This window comes from Lithobates pipiens, unplaced genomic scaffold (assembly GCF_037356315.1).
Source record: "Lithobates pipiens isolate NorthernLeopardFrog02 unplaced genomic scaffold, aLitPip1_a1.2 Scaffold_19, whole genome shotgun sequence".
NCBI lineage: Eukaryota > Metazoa > Chordata > Amphibia > Anura > Ranidae > Lithobates > Lithobates pipiens.
Window position 1 is genome coordinate 468570940 of NW_027507764.1, and position 24248 is coordinate 468595187.

The following is a 24248-nucleotide window of genomic DNA, read 5'->3' on the forward strand; positions in this document are numbered from 1 at the left end:
TTAATTATAGAGAAGAAAAATGGAAATATATCACGTATAACAACTAATTACTTTCCCTGTGTTATTTTCTAGCCAGAATAGAAAAATTACCCACAAATTTGACTTACGACTCCAAATAATAAAGCTGACTGTGGCCAGTGTTTCAAAGCTATCTGATTTTTATCTCGAAAAATGTGCACTCAAATGATTTGAAAATACAATTTAGAGAGAATCTAAAGCCTCATTCACACGATCGGATTTTGCGCAGACAAAACGTCAGATTTTGTCCGAAGGGCGTTGGCCAGGAACTTGTCTTGCATACAAACGGCACACAATTGTCAGCCAACATAGACGAACGTAGTGGTTTTCAGCTCTTTAGCGCCAACCTTTGGATACCTTCTGCTAATGTTGTGTTTGGTGAGCATCGATTCCGAGCATGCGTGTTTGTACTTTGGACTTTTGGCTGACGGACTTTGTACAGACGATAGGAAAATCTGACAACAGACCGGTGTCCGCGGAAAATTTTAAAGCCTGCCATCCAACATTTGTCCGCGGATAATCCGACAATTGTCTGATTCAGCGTACAAATGGTAGGATTTCCTGCCAACAGCCTTTCAACACACAATTCCCGTCGGAAAATCCGATCATGTGTATGAGGCTTAAGACTCCATCGTGGGCGCAAAACGAGGAATGCATTTACAATGCCATTATTTATGAATGGCACTCCAAATACAGTGCGATCATGTCACGGTTATCGAGCGACAAGACGTGCTACAATTGCAGCAAAAATCGCAACGGCTTCGGTCTCTGTTCCAAAATTTGGTACATGAGCTTCTTTGGAGCGTTTTTGGAGTGGATGGAGGCCCATTCAAATGAATGGTGCCACTCCAAATACACTCCACTGAAAAAATGTTTTTTTTTCAAATGTGCTGCAGCAGCTCAGGTGTAAATAGAGCCCTAGTAATTTCAGTAATCGTTACACCAGTTGGCTGAACATTACATGACATGACATTCTTAAACCATCTGATCCTTCATAGTAAACACACGGAGGGGGCATACTCAAAGCAAGGAATGCACGGTTAACCACAAATTCACTGTAGGTGAATCTCTCACTGCAATTTAAAACAATTGTACCAGGAAGATACACCTCCACCAAATCCTTGGTAAATGTCATATTCGCTGCTTTTTTATATATACATCTATGAAGTACACTTGACATATAAAATATTAAACAAATACTCCCACCAGGAGAAAAAGTCGTGTTTTTTAATTGGAAGTTATCATCTACCTTCTGTCTGTGCTAGGCTAAAAGGTGATCAGTCAGAGAAAAAAAAAAAAAAAACATGTGTCTGGTATGTTACAGTGACTGACAAGCTCTGCACTGCTTTATAAAAGCTATAAAATAATATTGCACAGTAAAACAATGAGAACTTAGAGTTTTTCTTTCAATTCACAAATCTTTGCATTATAATGTTGTTTGTGTCTAGCCATGCTAGGAATAATGCAACTTCAATTAAAACATCTTACCAAATGTCGGAGTTCCTTAATGTCCCTGCACACAGTGTAGAAGACACCCAGCAGAATATTGATGTATGATGCATAGAACTCAGGCGAGTACTCCTCGGGATAGTCACTGGATAGAATTTTTTGTAGTTCCACTATAAATGGGAAGTATAGAATGATAACATTTTACAGAGCATATCCCAGCAACAGGTAAAATCTGTAAACGCCATAAATGTGATCTGCTTTTCTTTTTTTTTTTTTTTTCACAAAAGCTGTATTGAATTATCAACAAACATCAGGTTTATAATCTAAGTGTCAAGGTCTACATTCAGTGAAGAGTTAGGCCTCATGTACACTGCTGCTGCTAAACAGACATTTAGGAGAAAGAACAGCAGTGACTAGTTTTAATACAGGAACATTTTCAAACTGGATTACTGCACAAATCTGTAAGAAATACATAAAAAAAAAAAAAAAAAAAACACCAAGACTTAACAAAGAATACTCATATTACTTGTATTCAGGCAATCTCTGCTTATCCCGGAGTTCAGCTTTAGGCTACTTTCACACTGTGATGGTGAAGGGGCAGTGGTAAAGCACCGCTAGTTTTAGCGACGCTTGTGACAGGACCCACTGTCACTGAATGTTTTGGAAGGGACTGTGGGCTGGCCTCCTGCCCACAGACTATGGCCCAGAAGAGACTGGGGGACAAAATGGCACCGAGATAATTTAACGTAATGCTACATTCCCTCCCTCCCCCCCCCCCCCCGGTTGCTTTGTTTACTTGTGTTGGGTCAAGGCACATAGACAAAGGTCTGGAGACATCTCCCAGCAGGGGATGTGTAAGGAAGTGCTGCCTGCTCATCATAATCCCTTTATGTGATTAAACTGTAGTTTCTGTTTCCATATACAAGTGTTGAGTTCCCCATTGATTCTTTCTTGTCCCCTACCACCTCTATGACAAGGCTAAGGGGAGTGTCCCTAAGTGTGTTTAAAGGTGTATGTTTTTGTATTTAATAAAACAGTCTATGCTCTCCATGTTCAACCTTAACACCTGTGTGGCTTGTCTCGGGATTGAGGGGTTAAGGGCTGGTTACGGCGAGTCTGCGGGTGCGTTTGGAGGACAGGAGACACAGGTCTGGCAGAGGAGGGTAGCAAAGGTATACGAGATCCGTCACAATGCTTAACCATCGTTTTAGGGGCACTTTTTGGCCCGAAAAAGGGTTTAATAGCACCCATGTAGTGGTGCTTCGGCAGCGGTTCCCATTAATTTCAATGGGCAGGGGCGTTTTAAACCTAAACCGACCCAAAGATGCTGCTTGCAGGACATTTTTTAACGTCCTACAAGCGCATCGCTCCAGTGTGAAAGCAATCAGGCTTTCACACTGGAGTGACAGAGGTATTTTGCAGGTGCTATTTTTAGAGCTAAAACGCCTGTAAAGCGCCTCAGTGTGAAAGTGGCCTTAAAGTAAAATTAAAGTCTGCAGCTACATGGTGCCAACATCTTCTCCCTGGCTTCTTTCAGGCATAGAATTTTTGGCTGCCTTCTTTGGCTAGACGGGGATGATGTAACTCCTGCACATGCGCACAGGCGTTTAGTCATTCCAGCACCGAGACGTGCAGAGAATTTTAAAGATTGTGAACAAGCAGATAAGCTTGTTTTATTGCATGTCTCTTCTGCAAGATGCAACTTTACTGTAGTTTTAGGTTCTCACATTTTTCTACATGTGCTGCTGGGTGAGATTCCAGCTTATTATGCAGTACATCTTATGCGAGTCAACAAGGACTGGGTACACCTGGTCATTAAATTGACATGTATGTATATGAGTAATGCGACTTCATGGTCCTATAAGCAACAAAATTAACTTGGCCCAGCTTAGGATATGGTCATCTTCACCATTATCAGCCCTGCACTTCTTTATTTCATGCTAGCTGTGAGGAGATCAGAAATAAAGGGCAGATTTGTGTTGTGTCACAAAATACAAAAGGATGTTTACAATGACAAATAAGGGAGAAAATACCTTTGCTGTAGTCAGTAAAGTATATGGTTACAGGCTCAAAGCATCCAGTGTTTGGTCGGAAGGTTTCCCAAACGATTTCAGTCAGGAATATCACTGTCACGTTACTCTGTGTCTACAAAATGTAGAGAGACAAAGATCACCATTTGTAAGATATGCAGTGCCTTGCAAAAGTATTCGGCCCCCTTGAACTTTTCAACCTTTTGCCACATTTCAGGCTTCAAACATAAAGATATAAAATTTTAATTTTTTGTGAAGAATCACCATCAAGTGGGACACAATTGTGAAGTGGAACTAAATCTATTGGATATTTTAAACTTTTTTAGAAAATAAAAAACTGAAAAGTGGTGCGTGCAAAATTATTCGGCCCCTTTACTTTCAGTGCAGCAAACGCACTCCAGAAGTTCAACGAGGATCTCTGAATGATCCAATGTTGTCCTAAATTACTGATGGTGATAAATAGAATCCACCTGTGTGTAATCAAGTCTCTGTATAAATGCACCTGCTCTGTGATAGTCTCAGGGTTCTGTTGAAAGCGCAGAGAGCATCATGAAGACCAAGGAACACACCAGGCAGGTCTGTAATACTGTTGTGGAGAAGTTTAAAGCCGGATTTGGATACAAAAAGATTTCCCAAGCTTTAAACATCCCAAGGAGCACTGTGCAAGTACAATTGCAATTTACAATTACAATTACAATTGTACAATTGCATTTTGAAATGGAAGGCGTATCAGACCACTGCAAATCTACCAAGACCTGGCCGTCCCTCTAAACTTTCAGCTCAGACAAGGAGAAGACTGATCAGAGATGCAGCCAAGAGGCCCATGATCACTCTGGATGAACTGCAGAGAACTACAGCTGAGGTGGGAGAGTCTGTCCATAGGACAACAATCAGTCGTACACTGCACAAATCTGGCCTTTATGGAAGTGTGGCAAGAAGAAAGTCATTTCTCAAAGATATCCATAAAAAGTCTCATCTAAAGTTTGCCACAAGCCACCTGGGAGACACACCAAACATGTGGAAGAAGGTGCTCTGGTCAGATGAAACCAAAATCAAACTTTTTGCCCACAATGCAAAACGATATGTTTGGCATAAAAGCAACACAGCTCATCACCCTCAACACACCATCCCCACTGTCAAACATGGTGGTGGCAGCATCATGGTTTGGGCCTGCTTTTCTTCAGCAGGGACAGGGAAGATGGTTAAAATTGAGGGGAAGATGGATGCAGCCAAATACAGGACCATTCTGGATGAAAACCTGTTGGAGTCTGCAAAAGACCTGAAACTGGGACGGAGATTTATCTTCCAACAAGACAATGATGCCAAACATACAGCAAAATCTACAAAGGAATGGTTCACAAATAAACGTATCCAGGTGTTAGAATGGCCAAGTCAAAGTCCAGACCTGAATCCAATCGAGAATCTGAGGAAAGAGCTGAAAACTGCTGTTCACAAACGCTCTCCATCCAACCTCACTGAGCTTGAGCTGTTTTGCAAGGAAGAATGGGCAAGAATTTCAGTCTCTCGATGTGCAAAACTGATAGAGACATACCCCAAGCGACTTACAGCTGTAATCGCAGCAAAAGGTGGCTCTACAAAGTATTAACGCAAGGGAGCCGAATAATTTTGCACGCCCCACTTTTCATTTTTTTATTAGTTAAAAAAAAGTTTCAAAAATCCAATAGATTTCGTTCCACTTCACAATTGTGTCCCACTTGTTGGTGATTCTTCACAAAAAATAACAATTTTATATCTTTATGTTTGAAGCCTGAAATGTGGCAAAAGGTTGAAAAGTTCAAGGGGGCCAAATACTTTCGCAAGGCACTGTATAATATATATTATACACACACTCAGAACATATACATGGAAATAGAAGAGCTGCACTTTGAGATAAACTCTACCCAAATTTTATGAACACTACTAAACAAATATCATAACCAATAATATAAAGCTCTCACCCATGGTAGGCGACAGTGAATCGCTATGGTTATTTAATGAATATATTAACTGTTTGGTTCCTGGTCAGAAAAAAAATTCCTGTCCTAGGCTCCCCTTCATCTCTCAGTTTCATCCCTTCTCTAATAAAGTTAATAATATTATTAAAAAACACTGGTCCATATTAAGCAAAAATTATCCTTCTGTCCCCGAGTTTCGTTACTCCCCTTTACCTTCATACCGTAAGGGTAGGACCATATACAATCGATTGGTAAGATCTGACCAGTATAGGGCACCCACTTCACGGGTTACTTTTTTAGGACCTCCTAATTATGGTTAATTTCCTTGTTTGTCATGTATTCAATGTTCTAGCATGATTAAGGGGAAGTCCTTTAATCATCCGACTCAAGGTTACAATATCCCTATAAAAGATCATTTCACATGTCAATCTACATATGTCATATACATCATCAAATGTCCGTGTGGTTTGATCTATGTAGGTGAAACCACACAAAAAGTCAAAGACAGAATAGCTAGACATAAATATTCTGTTAGGGATAAAAATTATAAATTACCTCTCTCTAGACATTTTTTAGAAATGAACCATTCGGTTTCTCAATTGAGATATATGGTAATCGATGGTATTCCAACTAATAGACGTGGGGGGAATAGAGAATTGGAATTGAGAAAAAGAGAAGTTTACTGGATAAATCGCTTAGACTCTTTATATCCTAAATATTATGATGGTATAAGTCTCTATATGTGTTGACTGATCTGCCAGATATTGGCTGATACGGCCACATGTTATGAAATTTCTTTGTTTGTAGTTTAGTTTTTTTCATGGTATGTGAATATACAAATTAATTTTGATGATTCATTGATTATGTTTTCTTTGTATTTTTTTGGATGAACTACATGATTCAGCATACTATCTTCAAGGGAAGGCGTCCTTTTGTCCCGTTTTTTAGCTATTGTTCAGATATACCCATAGATATAAAAATGATGTATGAGAGATACAAGGGGTGGTTTGTGGAGATTGATTCCAGCTGAATGTAATTAACTGATTAATGATAGATGTGAGCTATAAGCCTTTATATGTGAAGTTGGTTACAATTTTTATTGCAGGTATGTGGTCATGAGGAAGGGCGATATCATGCTTAGCCCGAAACGTTACCTGAATTATACCTGATGTGATGTAAACTTTATCAATAAATTTACTTTTGTTTGTGCAGCAATCCCTCTTCTGCTTTTTTATATTGAGTCTTTGGGACAGACTCGATTGCTGGCACACCTGTCGAATCGATAACTAATCGATTATGAAATTAATCGATTACTATTTTCATAAATCGATTAATTGGCCAGTAGCATAATGGGGTAAAAAAAAAAAAGAAAATTAACCCTTATGGGTCCTTTCACATGGGGCGGATCAGTTCTGATCCGCCCCGTGGATATCCGTTTGCTCAGCAGGGATCACTCCGTCGATCCCCGCTGAGCAGGGAGATGACAGGTCCGTCTCTGCACACTGCGCAGGGACAGACCTGTCACAGCGCCGCTCTCCCCTATGGGAGATTGGATGACGACGGACTGCAGTCATCATAGCTTTTTCCTCCGTTACACTTTTTCGGATCGGAGCAGGTCGGATGTCAGCGGACATGTCACCGCTGACATCCGACGCTCCATAGAGCTCTATGGAGCACCCGTTCAGGTCCGCCTGAAAAACTGACAGGCGGGCCTCAACAGAACGTCAGTGTGAAAGGGGCCTTATAGAAAAAAAAATTAATAAATAAAAAAAGAAGAGCAAATCGCTACTGTAAATATTACTTTCACAGTTCTACAGTAAAAAAATGAACCCCCTTACAATAGTGATTATCTGCTTTTTTTGTACTATAAAAGGGCTCATTTTAGTTTTTTCAACCCCACTATGTTACTAAATGTCTCAGACCTGGTTCATACCTTTTAGTGCTTTTTGCAGAAATGCACTACAGTTCAGTTACATGGTGTCCTATGGGACATGCTCACATCCATGCTTTTTCAGCTGCTGTGTATTTGGACAGGGCCAGGGACTTTATTTATTTATTTTTTTACGCAAAACAGTTTTTTTGGTTCAATATAGTTAAATGGAAAAGCTGCAGAAAAGCATGTAATGCATTTTTGCAGCAATTTGTGTTTTTTAACCACTTCAGGACCGCCGTATTGCCATTGTACGTCAGCACAATGGCACAGGCAGGCACAATCACGTAGATGTACGCGATTGCCTTCCAGCGGGTGGGGGGTCCAATCGGACCCCCTCCCGCTGGATACGACGGTCCGATTCGGTCCAGGAGCGCTCCGTGATGAGGGGATGGCCGTTCGTTTTCGGCCACCCCCTCTGGATCGCTCCTGGCCAATGAGAAGCTTCCTCCCACTGTGTATTGTTTACACAGGAAGGAGGAAGTGATGTCATTCTCCTCGGGGCGGTCTTTTTGACCGGACTACGAGGAGAAGACTAATAGTAAGTGTGCACCAACACTACACTGACATGTAGGTACACACAGACACACAAACCCCCCCCCCCCGATCCCCCCCCCGATCGCCCCCCGCCCCCCCTCCCCCCCCCCAGTCACAGTGTCACTGATTGCATTGATCATTTCTTTACTGATCAATGCATTCAGTGTCAGTTGTGAAAGTAAAAACTGTCAGGACAGTTAGTGTTAGGTCCAGGGTAGCCCCCTATCACCCCCCAATAAAGATTTAACCCCCTGATTGCCCCTAGAGTTAACCCTTTCACCCCCTTTTGCCAGTGTCACTAAGCGATCATTTTTCTGATCGCTGCATGTGTCGCTAGTGTCGCTAGGTAGCTAGTTATTTTTTTAGGTTCACCGCCAGGTTTTTATATCGCTAGGTACCCCGATATACTACCCAGTAATGTTTTTAACCCCCTGATTGCCGCTAGTTAACCCTTTCACCCCCTTTTGCCAGTGTCACTAAGCGATCATTTTTCTGATCGCTGCATGTGTCGCTAGGTAGCTAGTTATTTTTTTAGGTTCACCGCCAGGTTTTTATAGCACTAGGTACCCCGATATACTACCCAATAATGGTTTTAACCCCGATTGCCGCTAGTTAACCCTTTCACCCCCTTTTGCCAGTGTCACTAAGCGATCATTTTTCTGATCGCTGCATCAGTGTCGCTAGGTAGCTAGTTATTTTTTTAGGTTCACCGCCAGGTTTTTATAGCGCTAGGTACCCCGATATACTACCCAATAATGGTTTTAACCCCCTGATTGCTGCTAGTTAACCCTTTCACCCCCTTTCACCAGCGATCACAGTATAAGTGTCACTGGTGACGCTGGTTAGCCAGTTAGTTATTTAGGTTCCCCGTCAGGTTTTTATATAGCGCCAGGGACCCCCATATACTACCTAATAAAAATTTGAACCCCCTGATTGCCCCTAGTTAACCCTTTCACCACTGATCACCGTATAAGTGTTACGGGTGACTCTGGTTAGTTTGTTTTTTATAGCATCAGGGCACCCACCATTTATTACCCAATAAAGGTTTAACCCCCTGATCACCCGGCGGGTGATATCAATTAGGTTTTAGGGTCAGGGTCTGCGTCGCCCCAGGCAGCGCTAGGTTAGTGCCAGTACCGTTAACACCCACGCGCAAAGCATAAACCTCCCCTAGTGGTATAGAATCTGAACAGATCAATATCTGATCTGATCAGATCTATACTAGCGTCCCCAGCAGTTTAGGGTTCCAAAAAAACGCATTGTTAGCGGGATCAGCCCAGATACCTGCTAGCACCTGCGTTTTGCCCCTCTGCCCAGCCCACCCAAGTGCAGTATCGATCGATCACTGTCACTTACAAAACACTAAACACATAACTGCAGCGATCGCAGAGTCAGGCCTGATCCCTGCCATCGCTAACAGGTTTTTTGGTAGCATTTTATATTTAAATCCGGAAGGCAGTGCTTGGTTTTCGGGGTCCCGTACGTGGCTAGGCTCCCAAAAAGTCCCCCACATGTGGTATCCCCGTACTCGGGAGAAGCAGCAGAATTTATTTTGGGGTGTAATTTGACTTCTGCCCATAGCATGTGTGAGCAATATATCATTTAGTGACAACTTTGTGCAAAAAAAAAAAAAGTTTGTAATCTTCCCGCAACTTTTGGCAAAATATAAAATATTCCATGGACTCAACATGCCTCTCAGTAAATAGCTTGGGGTGTCTACTTTCCAAAATGGGGTCATTTGGGGGGGTTTTGTGCTATTTTGGCATTTTATGGCCTTCGAAACTGTGATAGGTAGTGAGGAGTTAAATCAAAAATTTGCACCCTTAGAAATCCTGAAGGTGGTGATTGGTTTTTGGGGTCCCGTACGCGACTAGACTCCCAAAAAGTCCCACACATGTGGTATCCCCGTACTCAGGAGAAGCAGCAGAATGTATTTTGGGGTGTCATTTCACATATGCCCATAGCATGTGTGAGCAATATATCATTTAGTGACAACTTTGTGCAAAAAAAAAAAGTTTGTAATATTCCCGCAACTTGTGGCAAAATATAAAATATTCCATGGACTCAACATGCATCTCAGTAATTAGCTTGGGGTGTCTACTTTCCAAAATGGGGTCATTTTGGGGGGTTTTGTGCTATTTTGGCATTTTATGGCCTTCGAAACTGTGATAGGTAGTGAGGAGTTAAATCAAAAATTTGCACCCTTAGAAATCCTGAAGGTGGTGATTGGTTTTCGGGGTGCCGTGCGCGACTAGACTCCCAAAAAGTCCCACACATGTGGTATCCCCATACTCGGGAGAAGTAGCGGAATATATTTTGGGGTGCAATTCCACATATAACCATGGCATGTGTGAGCAATATATCATTTAGTGACAACTTTTTGTAAAAAAAATTTTTTTTTTTTTTTTTGTCATTATTCAATCCCTTAGGACAAAAAAAATAAATATTCAATGGGCTCAACATACCCATCAGCAATTTCCTTGGGGTGTCTACTTTCCAAAATGGGGTCATTTGGGGGGGATTTGTACTGCCCTGCCATTTTAGCACCTCAAGAAATGAGATAGGCAGTCATAAATTAAAAGCTGTGTAAATTCCAGAAAATGTACTCTAGTTTGTAGACGCTATAACTTTTGCGCAAACCAAAAAATATACGCTTATTGACATTTTTTTTTACTAAAGACATGTGGCTGAATAAATTTTGCCCTCAATGTATGACTAAAATTTAGTTTATTCGATTTTTCTTATAACAAAAAGAAGAAAATATCTTTTTTTTCAAAATTTTCGCTCTTTTTCCATTTATATCGCAAAAAAAAAAAAACGCAGAGGCAATCAAATACCATCAAAAGAAAGCTCTATTTGTGGGAAGAAAAGGACGCAAATTTCGTTTGGGTGCAATATTGCATGACCGCGCAATTACCAGTTAAAGCAGCGCAGTGCGAAAGTGGAAAAAGACCTCTGGTCCTTAAGGTGTTTATTGGTCCGAGGCTGAAGTGGTTAATCTGCCCAACAGCAAATTGGCCCAAAAAAATGCAAAAAACTTAAATCGCAGCAAAACCACATGCGCAAAATTCAAAACTCACAGCAAAAAGCACTGCAGAAACAGATCAAAAGCAAATTGCATAGGTGTATACCAAGCCTTATGCTGGCCACTTTGTATATTCGCTGATTGAATGAATGTTGCTTGTTTGAAATTTTCACTTGTACCGTATATACTCGAGTATAAGCCGAGATTTTCAGCCTCTTTTTTGAGGCTGAAAGTGCCCCCCTCGGCTTATACTCGAGTCATCGCCGTCTGACTGCTCGATCAGCGTATCGAGCAGACAGACGGCGGACATACTACAATTCGAAAGCCGCGCCTCCGCCTGTGATAGGCGGAACACTCAATTTCCCAGCAGTCAGTGTTCCGCCTATCACGGACATCCGCTCATCCTCGTACTACGGACGAGGATGAGACGATGTCCGTGATAGGCGGAACACAGGCTGCTGGGAAATTCAGTGTTCCGCCTATCACAGGCGAAGGCGGAGGCGCGGCTTTTGAATTTTAGAATGGCCGCCGAGGCGCCGACGAAGAGCGGCGATCCTGGCAAGGCACGGGACGGAGGCAAGGCAAGGCACGGCACGGGACGGGACGGAGGCAAGGCACGACACGGGACGGAGGCAAGGAGGCAAGGCACGGCACGGGACGGAGGCAAGGAGGCAAGGCACGGCACGGGACGGAGGCAAGGAGGCAAGGCACGGGACGGAGGCTCGGGACACAGGCTCGGGACACACACACACACACACACACACACACACACACACACACACATAGGGATGGATGGATGGGGACACACACACACAGGGATGGATGGATACACACACACACAGGGATGGATGGATGGAGACACACACACACAGGGATGGATGGATGGAGACACACACACACAGGGATGGATGGATGGAGACACACACACACAGGGATGGATGGATGGAGACACACACACACAGGGATGGATGGATGGATGGATGGACACACACACACACAGATGGATGGATGGATGGATGGACACACACACACACAGATGGATGGATGGATGGATGGACACACACACACACAGGGATGGATGGATGGATGGACACACACACACACAGGGATGGATGGATGGACACACACACACACAGGGATGGATGGATGGACACACACACACACAGGGATGGACGGACACACAGGGATGGACGGACACACAGGGATGGACGGACACACACACAGGGATGGACAGGCATGTCTCACCCTCGGCTTATACACGAGTCAATAAGTTTGCCAGTTTTTTGGGGGGTAAATTGGGGGCCTCGGCTTATATTCGGGTCGGCCTATACTCGAGTATATACGGTATTTAACATTCTGTTTTTAAAATGAATATAATTTCTGAATGAAAACCACATACACTGTCTGAAAATTCCTTTGACCAGGAAGCGATTTCCAAATTTTCACTGTGGTTGAAAATTAATGTTGGTTTGACCCCACTAACAATTAGAAAATTGAACGAACTTTCTTAAAATTACATTTTTTTGAAGGAAGACATTGTTTTTTAAATAAAAAAATTTGATGCGAGTCTGATGATATTTACCAAATTCACCCTTTAATAGTATATATCTCCTCTAATAGTATATACAGTAGATCTCCTCTAATAGTATATACAGTATATCTCTTCTGTCTGTTATTCTCAGAGTGGATTAGATATTTTGCTCCCTAACCATATAGTTGGTTATTTATATTTACCACTGTATAGAGATATTTAAAAATAAATTGACTTTTTTTTTTTAACTAAATTATACACCACGATTTTTTTTTATTTTTTTTTTTTTTTTTAAGGTTATTAGCCGATTAATCGAAACAATAATCGGCCAACTAATCGATTATTAAAATAATCGTTAGTTGCAGCCCTAGCTCTGTCCTTAACCACTTGCCGACCGCCGCACGACGATATACGTCGGCAGAATGGCACGGGCAGGCATATGGGCGTATATATAAGTCCCTGCCTGCCCGCGGGTGGGGGGCCCGAACGGGCCCCCCCCCCCCCGGTGCCTGCGGCGGTCGACATTTCTTCGAGAGCGATCCGGGATGAGGGGGCGGCCATTCATTCATGGCCACCCCCTCGCGATCGCTCTCGACGAATGGAAATCCTCCGTGACATCACTTCCTCTCCTGTAATGTAAACACAGGAGAGGAAGTGATGTATTCTCTCCTCCGTGTCGGTATTTTTCATTCCGGCACCGAGGAGAGAGGTTCGGTGAGTTGCACCAACACACCACACATACAGTAGAACATGCCAGGCACACTCACACCCCCCCTTTACCCCCCGATCACCCCCCCAATTACCCCTGCCCCCCCAGTCACAGTGACACCAATTGCTTTTTTTTTTTTTTTTTTTTTTTGCATTGGTGTCATTTGTGACTGTAATAACTGTTAGGGCAGTTAGGGTTAGCCCCCTTTAGTTCTAAGGTACCCCCCTAACCCCCCCAATAAAGGTTTAACCCCGTGATCACCCCCCGTCGCCAGTGTCACTAAGGCTGGGTTCACATTGCAGCGGTTTGAGAACGGATGTGATTCGCACCGCACTGCAGTGCAAATCACATCCGATCTCTGTGCGATTCGAGTTCAGCCATACAGATAGTATGGCTGAATTCGTGTCGCACCCGCCGCAAACTCGCACGGGACCCTTTTTTTGGTCCGCAGCAGAATCGGATCGCATGGGTGTTCACACCATGCGATCCGAGTTTGCAGATCGCACTGCAATATGCGAACTGATTTGGGGGTGTCATTAACATTTCACTGACACTCCCAGCAGTTCGCATAGGGCAGTGTGAACTGCCGCCGGGAGGCATGCGATGCGGGAACCCGCCGCGGATTCGTGGCGTTCCCGCATCGCTCCAGTGTGAACCCAGCCTAATAAGCGATCATTTTTCTGATCGCTGTATTAGTGTCACAGGTGACGCTAGTTAGGCAGGTAGGTATTTAGGTTCGCCGCAACTTTTTATAGCGCCAGGGACCCCCATATACTACCGCATAAAGCCCCCTGATTGCCCCCTAGTTAACCCTTTCACCAGTGATCACCATATAACTGTTACAGGTGACGCTGGTTGGTTAGTTATTTTTTTATAGTTTCAGGGCACCCGCCATTTATTACCTAGTCTCACTAGTGTACCCCTAAATTTAGGGGTGTCTACTTTCCAAAATGGGGTCATTTGGGGGGGGTTTGTGCCATCTTGGCATTTTATGGCCTTCAAAACTGTAACGCCCTTAGAAAGCCTGAAGGCGGTGCTTGGTTTTTGGGGCCCCGTACGCGGCTAGGCTCCCAAAAAGTCCCACATATGTGGTATCCCCGTACTCAGGAGAAGCAGCAGAATTTATTTTGGGGTGTCATTTCACATATGCCCATGGCATGCGTGAGCAATATATCATTTAGTGACAACTTTGTGAAAAAAAAAAAAAAAAAAAAAAAAGTTTGTAATTTTCCCGCAATTTGTGGCAAAATATAAAATATTCCATGGACTCAACATGCCTCTCAGCAAATAGCTTGGGGTGTCTACTTTCTAAAATGGGGTCATTTGTGGGGGTTTTGTGCCATCTTGGCATTTTATGGCCTTCAAAACTGTAATAGGTAGTGAGGAGTGAAGTCAAATATTTACGCCCTTAGAAAACCTGAAGGCGGTTCTTGGCTTTCGGGGCCCCGTACGCGGCTAGGCTCCCAAAAAGTCCCACATATGTGGTATCCCCGTACTCAGAAGAAGCAGCAGAATTTATTTTGGGGTGTCATTTCACATATGCCCATAGCATGTGTGAGCAATATATCATTTAGTGACAACTTTGTGTAAAAAAAAAAAAAATTATTTTTTTGTCATTATTCAATCGCTTGAGGCAAAAAAATAAAATATTCGATGGGCTCAACATGCCACTTATCAATTTCCTTAGGGGGTCTACTTTCCAAAATGGGGTCATTTGGGGGGGTTTTGTACTGCCCTGCCATTTTAGCACCTCAAGAACTGAGATAGGCAGTCGTAAACTAAAAGCTGCGTAAATTCCAGAAAACGTACCTTAGTTTGTAGATGTGACAACTTTTGCGCAAACCAATAAATATACAGTTATTGACTTTTTTTTTACCAAAGACATGTGGCTGAATACATTTTGGCCTAAATGTATGACTAAAATTGAATTTATTGGATTTTTCTAATAACAAAAAGTAGAAAATATCATTTTTTTTCAAAATTTGCGGTCTTTTTCCATTTATATCGCAAAAAATAAAAATCGCAGAGGCAATCAAATACCATCAAAAGAAAGCTCTATTTGTGGGAAGAAAAGGACGCAAATTTTGTTTGGGTACAACATTGCATGACCGCGCAATTACCAGTTAAAGCAGCGCAGTGCCAAATTGTAAAAAGACCTCTGGTCATTTACCAGCAAAATGGTCCGGTCTGAAAGTGGTTAAAGAGGGATTCCACCTGCAAAAAAAAAAAAATATTAAAAACCAGCAGCTATAAATACTACAGCTGCTGACTTTTAATAAATAGACACTCACCTGTCGCAGGGTCCAGCGATGTCGGCAGCCGAGACGGAGCTGTCGCTCTGGTCTCGGCTGCTGCCGCCACCCTTATAGGCTAGGTGAAGGAATCAGGAAGTGAAGCATTGCGGCTTCAGTTCCCTACTGCGCATGCGCGAGTCGCGCAGCGCACTACGAGTAGCCCGCGCTGTCTCTGGGACCCGTGTGTGTCCCAGCAGACAGCGCGGCGGGACAAGAAATGGCATAGACTCCCATGGGAATCTATGCCGGAAGTGGGCGCAAATACCTGTCTGCACCCCCCTGAAAGGTGCCAAAATGTGATACCGGGGGGGGGGGGGGGTTTCTGATGAGTGGAAGTTCCACTTTAGGGTGAAACCTCGCTTTAAGTGGTCAAATAGATGCTCACACTATATAGTCGATAAAGGAGATTTTACAGATCATGTTTGTGGTCAGCTGTAGGCCCCCTCATAGCAAAGCAGATTTCTCACCAAGAGCCAACAGACTGCGAGAAATCATCCTAAACCCTAGTACACATGGGGGGAATGTTGGGCGGCATTCTGTCAGGTGTACTGCAGCCGAGCCGGCTTCTGTCTATGGGGCATGACCGAAAAAGATCTGCCGATCAGCGCTCTCAGCCAATGGCTGAACACAACACCACAGTCGGGGAAATCGCTGTACTAAAATCAGATGGTTTGTAATGCTCAAGACCGGCCACAAATCTCTTTTCTCAAAAAGCAAAAAGGGAAACGTTTGTATAGAGTAATGTACCAAAAACATTAAAGAGCTCTCGGTGCATTAACAAGACTGTGAGACTTAGAAGTACAGGTTTCATTTAAAAATAAAATAAAAATTATACTCATCTACGTGGATGCAGCATCGATCCAATTCAGATTCAGATGCTGCTTCTAAGACTGAGAACTGAGCTTTCAAAGCCAACTGATCACTCAGATCTAAGTCTTCAGTGAGCAAAGAGCTGGTGGCTGTCAGTTACCAGATCTCTGCTTTTCCCCTCCAGTGCTCACTGGAGTGCTGGGCTGTGGAGGGGGTGGGCTTTAGCCTGCTGACGTCTTAAAACAGGTCACAAGAGTGCAGAACCAACTGCTCCCATGTGACCTACAGGAGAAAGATAGCCAAAATAGCTTTGGCCATACTTCTCATTTAAAAAGCTTACAACAACCTCCATTTATCCCAGCCACATTAGGTTTCTCAAATCAATAATTCGCAAACTCGATGATTCATGTTTTTATGGACCTTGCTTTGTACACTGGTCCAAATCATTTGTTGGAGGGGGGGGGGGGGGGGATTATGGTGTGGGGTTGTTTTTTTAGGGGTTGAGCTTGGTCCCTTAGTTCCAGTGAAGGGAACTCTTAAGGTGTCAGCATAAAAAGACATTTTGGACAAATTTCATGCTCCCAAATTTGTAGGAACAGTTTGGGGTCTTTCCTGTTCCAACATGCCTGCGCACCAGTGCACAAAGCAAGGTCCATATAGACATGAATGAGCGGGTTTGGGGTGAAGGAACTTGACTGGTCTGCTCAGAGTCCTGACGTGAACCAGATAGAACACTTTTGGGATGAATTAAAGCGGAGACTGCGAGCTAGGCCTTCTCGTCCAACATCAGTGCCTGACCTCCCAAATGCACTTCTGTCCACACTCCTAAACCTTATGGACATCTTCCCAAATGAATTGAAGCAGTTATAGCTGCAAAGGTTGGGCCAACTCAATATGGAATCCTATTGACTAAGACTAGGATACCATTAAAGAAGCTCTCTCCATCTATAACTCACACATACATAGTTCCAAGGGTAGGAACCTCACTTCTAGGTTTGAGGCAAATGGCCCAGGCGCTCAACCACAAAGAAAGCCATACAATTCCAAAATTGGTATAGAAGGCACTCACGGGTCTTACAGAGGAAATAGATCAAAATAGTAGCATTTTACTGTTGAAGTTTCGATGAAGCGCAGTCCTTTCTCAAGACACTACAGCATGGAAGTGAACACAACATCCTATTGCACAGATTGTCACCATGAGTTGTTTTATTGTCGCTATATAGGCAACCTTTTGCTCCTTTGGTCTGAAAGTGGTGAGGATTGAGGAGTTCAGTGATATGCCTACCCCAATCAGGTTTAAAGCGTCTGATACTGACATTTCCTGGATCTTAACAGTTATAAAATAGTCATCGATGACAACACAATCTTGGGGACTCGGCTATACCGCAAATCAACTGACAAACACTGTGCTTCATGCACATACTGCACACTCCCCAACACTAGTCCATGGCATTCCATATGCTTAGAGTAAAAAAAATAAAAAATAAAAAATAAAAAAAGGAAGGAGAAACTCCAACTTGACGAAATAATATTCTCAAACGTTGCTTTTCAAGAAAACTTCTCCAGGAACAGAGACAATGAGTAGTGCGTAGAAAAAAACTTCTGGGGAGTCCCAATTTTGTCCCCAGGATAAAATCCCACAAAATCTAACCTTTTTTACAACTTGTTACTCAGGAAAGAGTCAAAGTGAAGGATGGCGTCTATTCCTGTTGGTAGATCGTTTCAAGCAATCAAAGCTTAACATTAGCTAACACACCTCCCCTCATCATGTGCGGTCGGAAGGATTACCCATTACTAAAACATACACCTGGCTCAGTCCTTGCAAACCCCAGCTGTTACCGGTGTTCAGATTGTATCACATGTCGTCATATGCTTACAAGTCATTTATTTCTACACCTGCAAGCAGCCTAATGCATGTATATAAAACACAGATTTTTAGTACATCAGTATATGTAATATATTGTCCCTGCAGTCTGTACTATATAGGCAAGAATATCACCTCTTTTAGGGGTCGGTCCAACATCCACAGATCTGCCAGGCAATTGCTTCCCGGACTTCCAACCAACCGATGTAATGCCAATTTTTTTAAAAGAATCATCCTTTACCAACTTTAAAGTACATTCTGACTGACCATGTTCAACCCTTACCTTGAAGGGGAGGGGGGCACCAGCCAGTGGATCCATGAATTACAAACTTTGGCTCCTAAGGGGCTTAATGAACAGCTAAGCCTCAATTGCTTTCTATGTTATTTTGGAACTTCTGGGAGACAACCTATTGGCGATTCTTGATGATGGGCAGAACAGTTAGCAGTATATATACACTCCCGACTAGACATATATACAGTTAAAGGCCTTCTTTATACTGATGTGTTCTGACTAATCTTTGGCAAACACTTTGACTATATGTGCTAACTGTATGGCTTGCACTTTTTGCCATTTATATGCTACACAAGATTCTCCTGTGTGGTTTTCTTAGTCTCCAGACCCTTTTTCTTTAACGGAAGCCTCAGAAGGTTTCCATATCCAGTCCCTTTGTTTGGGAAGGCATGTTCTTTTTTCAGTGATGTTAAGCTAGTCATATATGGGCAGGCTTGTTGTACTCAAGTCAATCGATTTCAGTAAAACCAGGCTGTCTTTTTTTCGCTTGATCACTGCCAGAAGCTATAGACAGCAGTGATCATTGTATTCTGTCAGCTGGGGAAACCTTCCACTGTCAGAATACAATAGCGCAGTGGGAGGGATTTCCCCATCAACACTGTGTTGATAGGGGACTCAGCAATTTTCTTTATTAAAGGAAAGAAAATTGAATAAGGTATGGCCTGCCTTTGTCTTGTGGTTCTCACCATCATTCCTCCTTGGCAACTATTCATATAGTCCTCAGGTTTCTTCTGGTTGATTTACATTTTGTACATTAGTATGTATTCCCATCTTTGTGTACAGTGCGTTTTCTTTGTATCTACGGTCTTTGTCTTGTGAGGGGTGCTATTCACGCTTATACTTGTTTACTTTTGGCACATGTAAGGTGTTTGGTCTTGTGTCGTGTTTTTTTGTGTGTATTTGGCTCATTTGTTGCTGTGCTGTACTAGCACCTCTTTTCATTTGTATATCAGGTTACGAAATATCATTGGTCCGTTCCTGCCTGCTGTTTGCCATGTGCAATTGGCGGACATCTTGGGACGGTTTATAATACGCTTTGGTTTTTTTCCCCCACTTTCTGCATTTGACATTTTTTTTAATGCAGGAGCTAGTTCTGCATAGCTTTATTTAGAGCCCTTTTACACTGAACCGTGCCGGGCGTTAGTGGTAAAGCGCAGTTAGTTTTAGCGGTGCTTTACCGTCTTAGCGTCGCTTTTGGTCCACTAGCGGGGCACTTTTAACCCCCGCTAGTGGCCGAAGGATTAAATGCGCCCAAAAATTGCTGCTCCCGAAGCGCTTTGGCATCGCTGCCCATTCATTTCATGGGCAGGGGCATACACTGCTCCTCCGCCGTCCCAAAGATGCTGCTTGCAGGACTTCTCAAACGTCCTGCAAGCGCACTGAAAGCACCCAAGCCTTTCACACTGGGGCTGCAGGGGAGGCATTTTTCAGGTGCTATTTTTAGCCCTTTAGCACCTGAAAAACACCTCAGTGTGAGAGGAGTCTTAAAGGGATTGTAAAGTAAAATGTATTTATTTTTTAAAATAACAAACATGTTATACTTACCTCCACTGTGCAGCTTGTTTTGCACAGAGTGGCCCTGAACCTGCTCTTCTTGGGTCCCTCGGCGGCTGTCTCTGCTTCTTCCCGCAGGTACTTCTCAAGTTCATGCAAGCTCCCTCGCATGGTGAGACGCACCTGCAGGCGCGCTCCCGTGATACAGCCGGTGGCTATAGCCGCTCGCTGTATCACACGGCCCCGCCCCCGGCGCGCCGCGTCATTGGATGTGATTGACAGCAGCGTTGCCTTCAGTCCATCCACTTCAGCCAATCAGCGGCCAGGCTGAGCGGCGGAGAGGATGGCGGGGGCGAGCGCGGGACTTTTGAGGGGTCAGGTAAGTAAAACGGGGGGGGGGGGGGGGGCTGGGGGCGCCGGCACTGTGAGATGTTTTTTCGCCTTAATGCATAGAATGCATTAAGGTGAAAAAAACATTTACCTTTACAACCCCTTTAAGGTAAGATGTTGTAGATCTTGCTTTTTTTGATGGATTACCATTTTTATTTGCTCCTTTTGTGACCTTTTCTTGACCTCTAACCTGCATGTGTCTTTTACCCTTGCACTGTGTGTTGTTGGTGTATAGGACCTTGGGTTTATAGATCTGTTGACTTCCAAAGATGGAATAAGCTTCATTAAAACGTCGACAATAAAAACGCTGCTTTTTTGATCTCCTCTGCAAGACCTGTGAGTGCCTCTATACCTGTTTTGGAGATAGAGAGATTGATATATCTCCATTTAAAAAAATGTTGTGGCTAACAGTTCAGACTATAATCTCTTATACGGCTTTCAGCTGTAGTAGCCACATAGGGAGGTGTCATTGAAATTTTCTAAAAATAATCATTTTTACCCACTAGGCTCAGCCCAATGTTTTTATTATATTGTGTTATACCTTGAGCTAAAATGGGGACTGGGCCATTGAGGGTTTACAATAGGAGTTACCACACATATTGCTCCAATATTGGTTGATGGGGTACCAGGCAATAGTTAAAAAATGAATCCTGATAATACGGACTTACAACAGACAAATGTATTTTCCTTCACAGGCCCTGACAGAGCAGGATGTTTCCTTTAATAACACTTTGTTTTTGTTACCAATTTACACCACCTGGCTGAGAAACGTGTATACCTACCAGTTCCTGAAGTCTGAGGAAAGCAGGTAGAATGTTTGCCTCCATTTCCCGAAGGAGCTCAGCTTTATCCAAGACCTAAAGAAAGCAAGAGCATTATGGTAACACAAGACACTTACACAAATAAAGCACTGGGGGTCATTTACTAAAGGCAAATATACTTTGCACTTGGAAGTGCAGTTACTGTAGATCCGAGGGGGACATGCAAGGAAGATAAAAAACAAAATTTTAGCATGCACATGATTGGATGATAAAATCAGCAGAGGTTCCCCTCAGATCTACAGCGACTGCGCTTCCGAGAGCACATGCAGTGCAGAGTGGATTTGCCTTTAGTAAATCATCCCCTGAAAAAGCTAAATATATTTTGTAATGAATAGTTTATGATGCACCACTTTGCCTGGAACCCCCCCCCCCCTCAAAAAACACAGCCAATCCTTTGTTTGCAGAGTTAATTTGGAAAAAAAAAAAAAGGCAGTCCCAATTCTGCCAGAGCACTTGAAGTGGTTCTAAAGGCTGGACATTTTTTACCTGTATTAAGAAAAAAAATCCCACTAGTTGTAGCCCCCTCACCTCCCTTTATACTTACCCAAGTCCTATCTCGGTCCAGTCCTGTACCTGTCTGCAGCGGCACTGATCTCTCTCTCTCTCTCCTCACAGGCTCAGAGACAGCAGCAGGGGCTGTTGGGTTCTGCCAATCAAAACAAATCCTTTGAGCAAAGAGCGGGGGCAGGGCTGGGCGTGTCTATGGATGCACACAGTCCACCTTAAGAGCAAGCCTGCAGGTGTACCACCATGGGAAGATGCTTCCTACGGTGGCAAACAGAGAAGAGGAGAGGAGAGGAGAGGCCAAGAGCACCAGCAGGGGATCCCAGAAGAGGAGGTTCTGGGCTGCTCTGTACAACACCATTGCACAGAGCAGGTAAGTATACCATGTTTATTATAAATAAAAATATCCTTTACAACCACTTTAATATGGAGGAGCAAAGCAGCTCCAGCTTAGAAAACCACGACTTCTGGTTATTCATCAGTCTACACTGTGCTACCAATTGAAGGGTCTTTTACTCACCGGAAGTAAATGACCTTCAAAAAGGTGTACTATGTCTGAATGGCAGCAGTAATGCACTCAGTTGGGAAAACGGAGGCGCAACAGCGCTAGAGCAACAAGGGAGAGAAAAAACCCACAAAACAGCAGCAGCATAAAGTGCGACAACACCAAAAAGGTCAAAAAAGCTGCACTATAAAATATATTAAAGTCTATAATCTCATAAAGTCCCGGAAAAACATTGCTCAAATGATCACAGGGAAAAAAAGGCTTATTGAAGCCACTGGTTGTTAAACACTGCAGTGCACATGCATGAACTCCAAAAAGTGCCCAATCACCGTAGGTGTGAATTGTGCTTACCAGATGGCAAGCATTAAAAGGCAGTTGGCTAAACCCAGCCTAGGGCCTTTAAGCTTGCAGATGTCCACACCTCAACTAGGAACGAAGTACAATTATACACTACATCCGTCCGGATATCCGTATACTTTCATATATTGCTCAAAAGAAAGAGAAGGACTGCCATAGTGTAGTATCTTTAAAAAGAATCAAATATGTTTATTAAAGGTTGCACTTACAGTTTTGTAAAAACTGAATGCGCATAAAAAGCAATGCCGGCCGGCATATACGGACGGAGCCCATCCTCCTAAACAAACTGCGTGGTGATGTCACTGCATGCCCTCCCATGCACTCAATTGGTTAAAAAGCAAGCAATGCAAACAAAAGCACAACTATGTGAGAGACTGCGTTTCCAACCAGAAGGAAAAACATCAAATTGAAATTCCACTTTAAAGCAGTAGGTTAGAAGTTTAGAGGTTGCATGCTGGTGGTATATGACGAACAAACACCTGCAGAACCAAGTGGTAACTTACATCAAAAAAGGATGCACTGACATGTAAGGCTGGCCATACATTATAAAATTTCTTCTATAGATTTCCTTTAGATTTACCAAAACCATATAATATGAGGTCAAATCTAAACACTTTCAGTTTATGTTAGTGGTGCACCGAATGGGTTTTTTGGTGCCGAAACCGATACCGAAAATGAAAAATACACTAGTCCAAAAACCAAAACCGATACAGAAACAGCACCGATACCGAAACATATTTAAAAAAAATATATTTTTATACAGGAGGTGGTCAGAGACTGGGGACACGGTACAAGAGATGGTCAGAGACAGGGGACACGGTACAGGAGATGGTCAGAGACAGGGGACACGGTACAGGAGATGGTCAGAGACAGGGGACACGGTACAGGAGATGGTCAGAGACAGGGGACACGGTACAGGAGATGGTCAGAGACAGGGGACACGGTACAGGAGATGATGAGACAGGGGACACGGTACAGGAGATGATGAGACAGGGGACACGGTACAGGAGATGATGAGACAGGGGACACGGTACAGGAGATGATGAGACAGGGGACACGGTACAGGAGATGATGAGACAGGGGACACGGTACAGGAGATGATGAGACAGGGGACACGGTACAGGAGATGATGAGACTGGGGACACGGTACAGGAGATGGTCAGAGACTGGGGACACGGTACAGGAGATGGTCAGAGACTGGGGACACGGTACAGGAGATGGTCAGAGACTGGGGACACGGTACAGGAGATGGTCAGAGACTGGGGACACGGTACAGGAGATGGTCAGAGACTGGGGACACGGTACAGGAGATGGTCAGAGACTGGGGACACGGTACAGGAGATGGTCAGAGACTGGGGACACGGTACAGGAGATGGTCAGAGACTGGGGACACGGTACAGGAGATGGTCAGAGACTGGGGACACGGTACAGGAGATGGTCAGAGACTGGGGACACGGTACAGGAGATGGTCAGAGACTGGGGACGCGGTACAGGAGATGGTCAGAGACTGGGGACGCGGTACAGGAGATGGTCAGAGACTGGGGACACGGTACAGGAGATGGTCAGAGACTGGGGACACGGTACAGGAGATGGTCAGAGACTGGGGACGTGGTACAGGAGATGGTCAGAGACTGGGGACACGGTACAGGAGATGGTCAGAGACTGGGGACACGGTACAGGAGATGGTCAGAGACTGGGGACACGGTACAGGAGATGGTCAGAGACTGGGGACA

General features: G+C 43.7%; 1 protein-coding gene across 2 annotated transcripts in view; it reads right to left on the minus strand.

The window, feature by feature from the left end:
* ORC5 (origin recognition complex subunit 5) overlaps positions 1-24248 on the minus strand; it is a 108966-nt gene that overhangs the window by 32484 nt on the left and 52234 nt on the right. For both annotated transcript variants that reach the window (XM_077492854.1, XM_077492853.1), the window contains 3 exons: positions 21111-21185; positions 3501-3612; positions 1507-1637 (listed from right to left, as the gene is read on the minus strand). In XM_077492854.1, coding sequence (XP_077348980.1) covers positions 1507-1637; positions 3501-3612; positions 21111-21185 — 318 coding nt within the window. The remainder of the gene's footprint in view (positions 1-1506; positions 1638-3500; positions 3613-21110; positions 21186-24248) is intronic.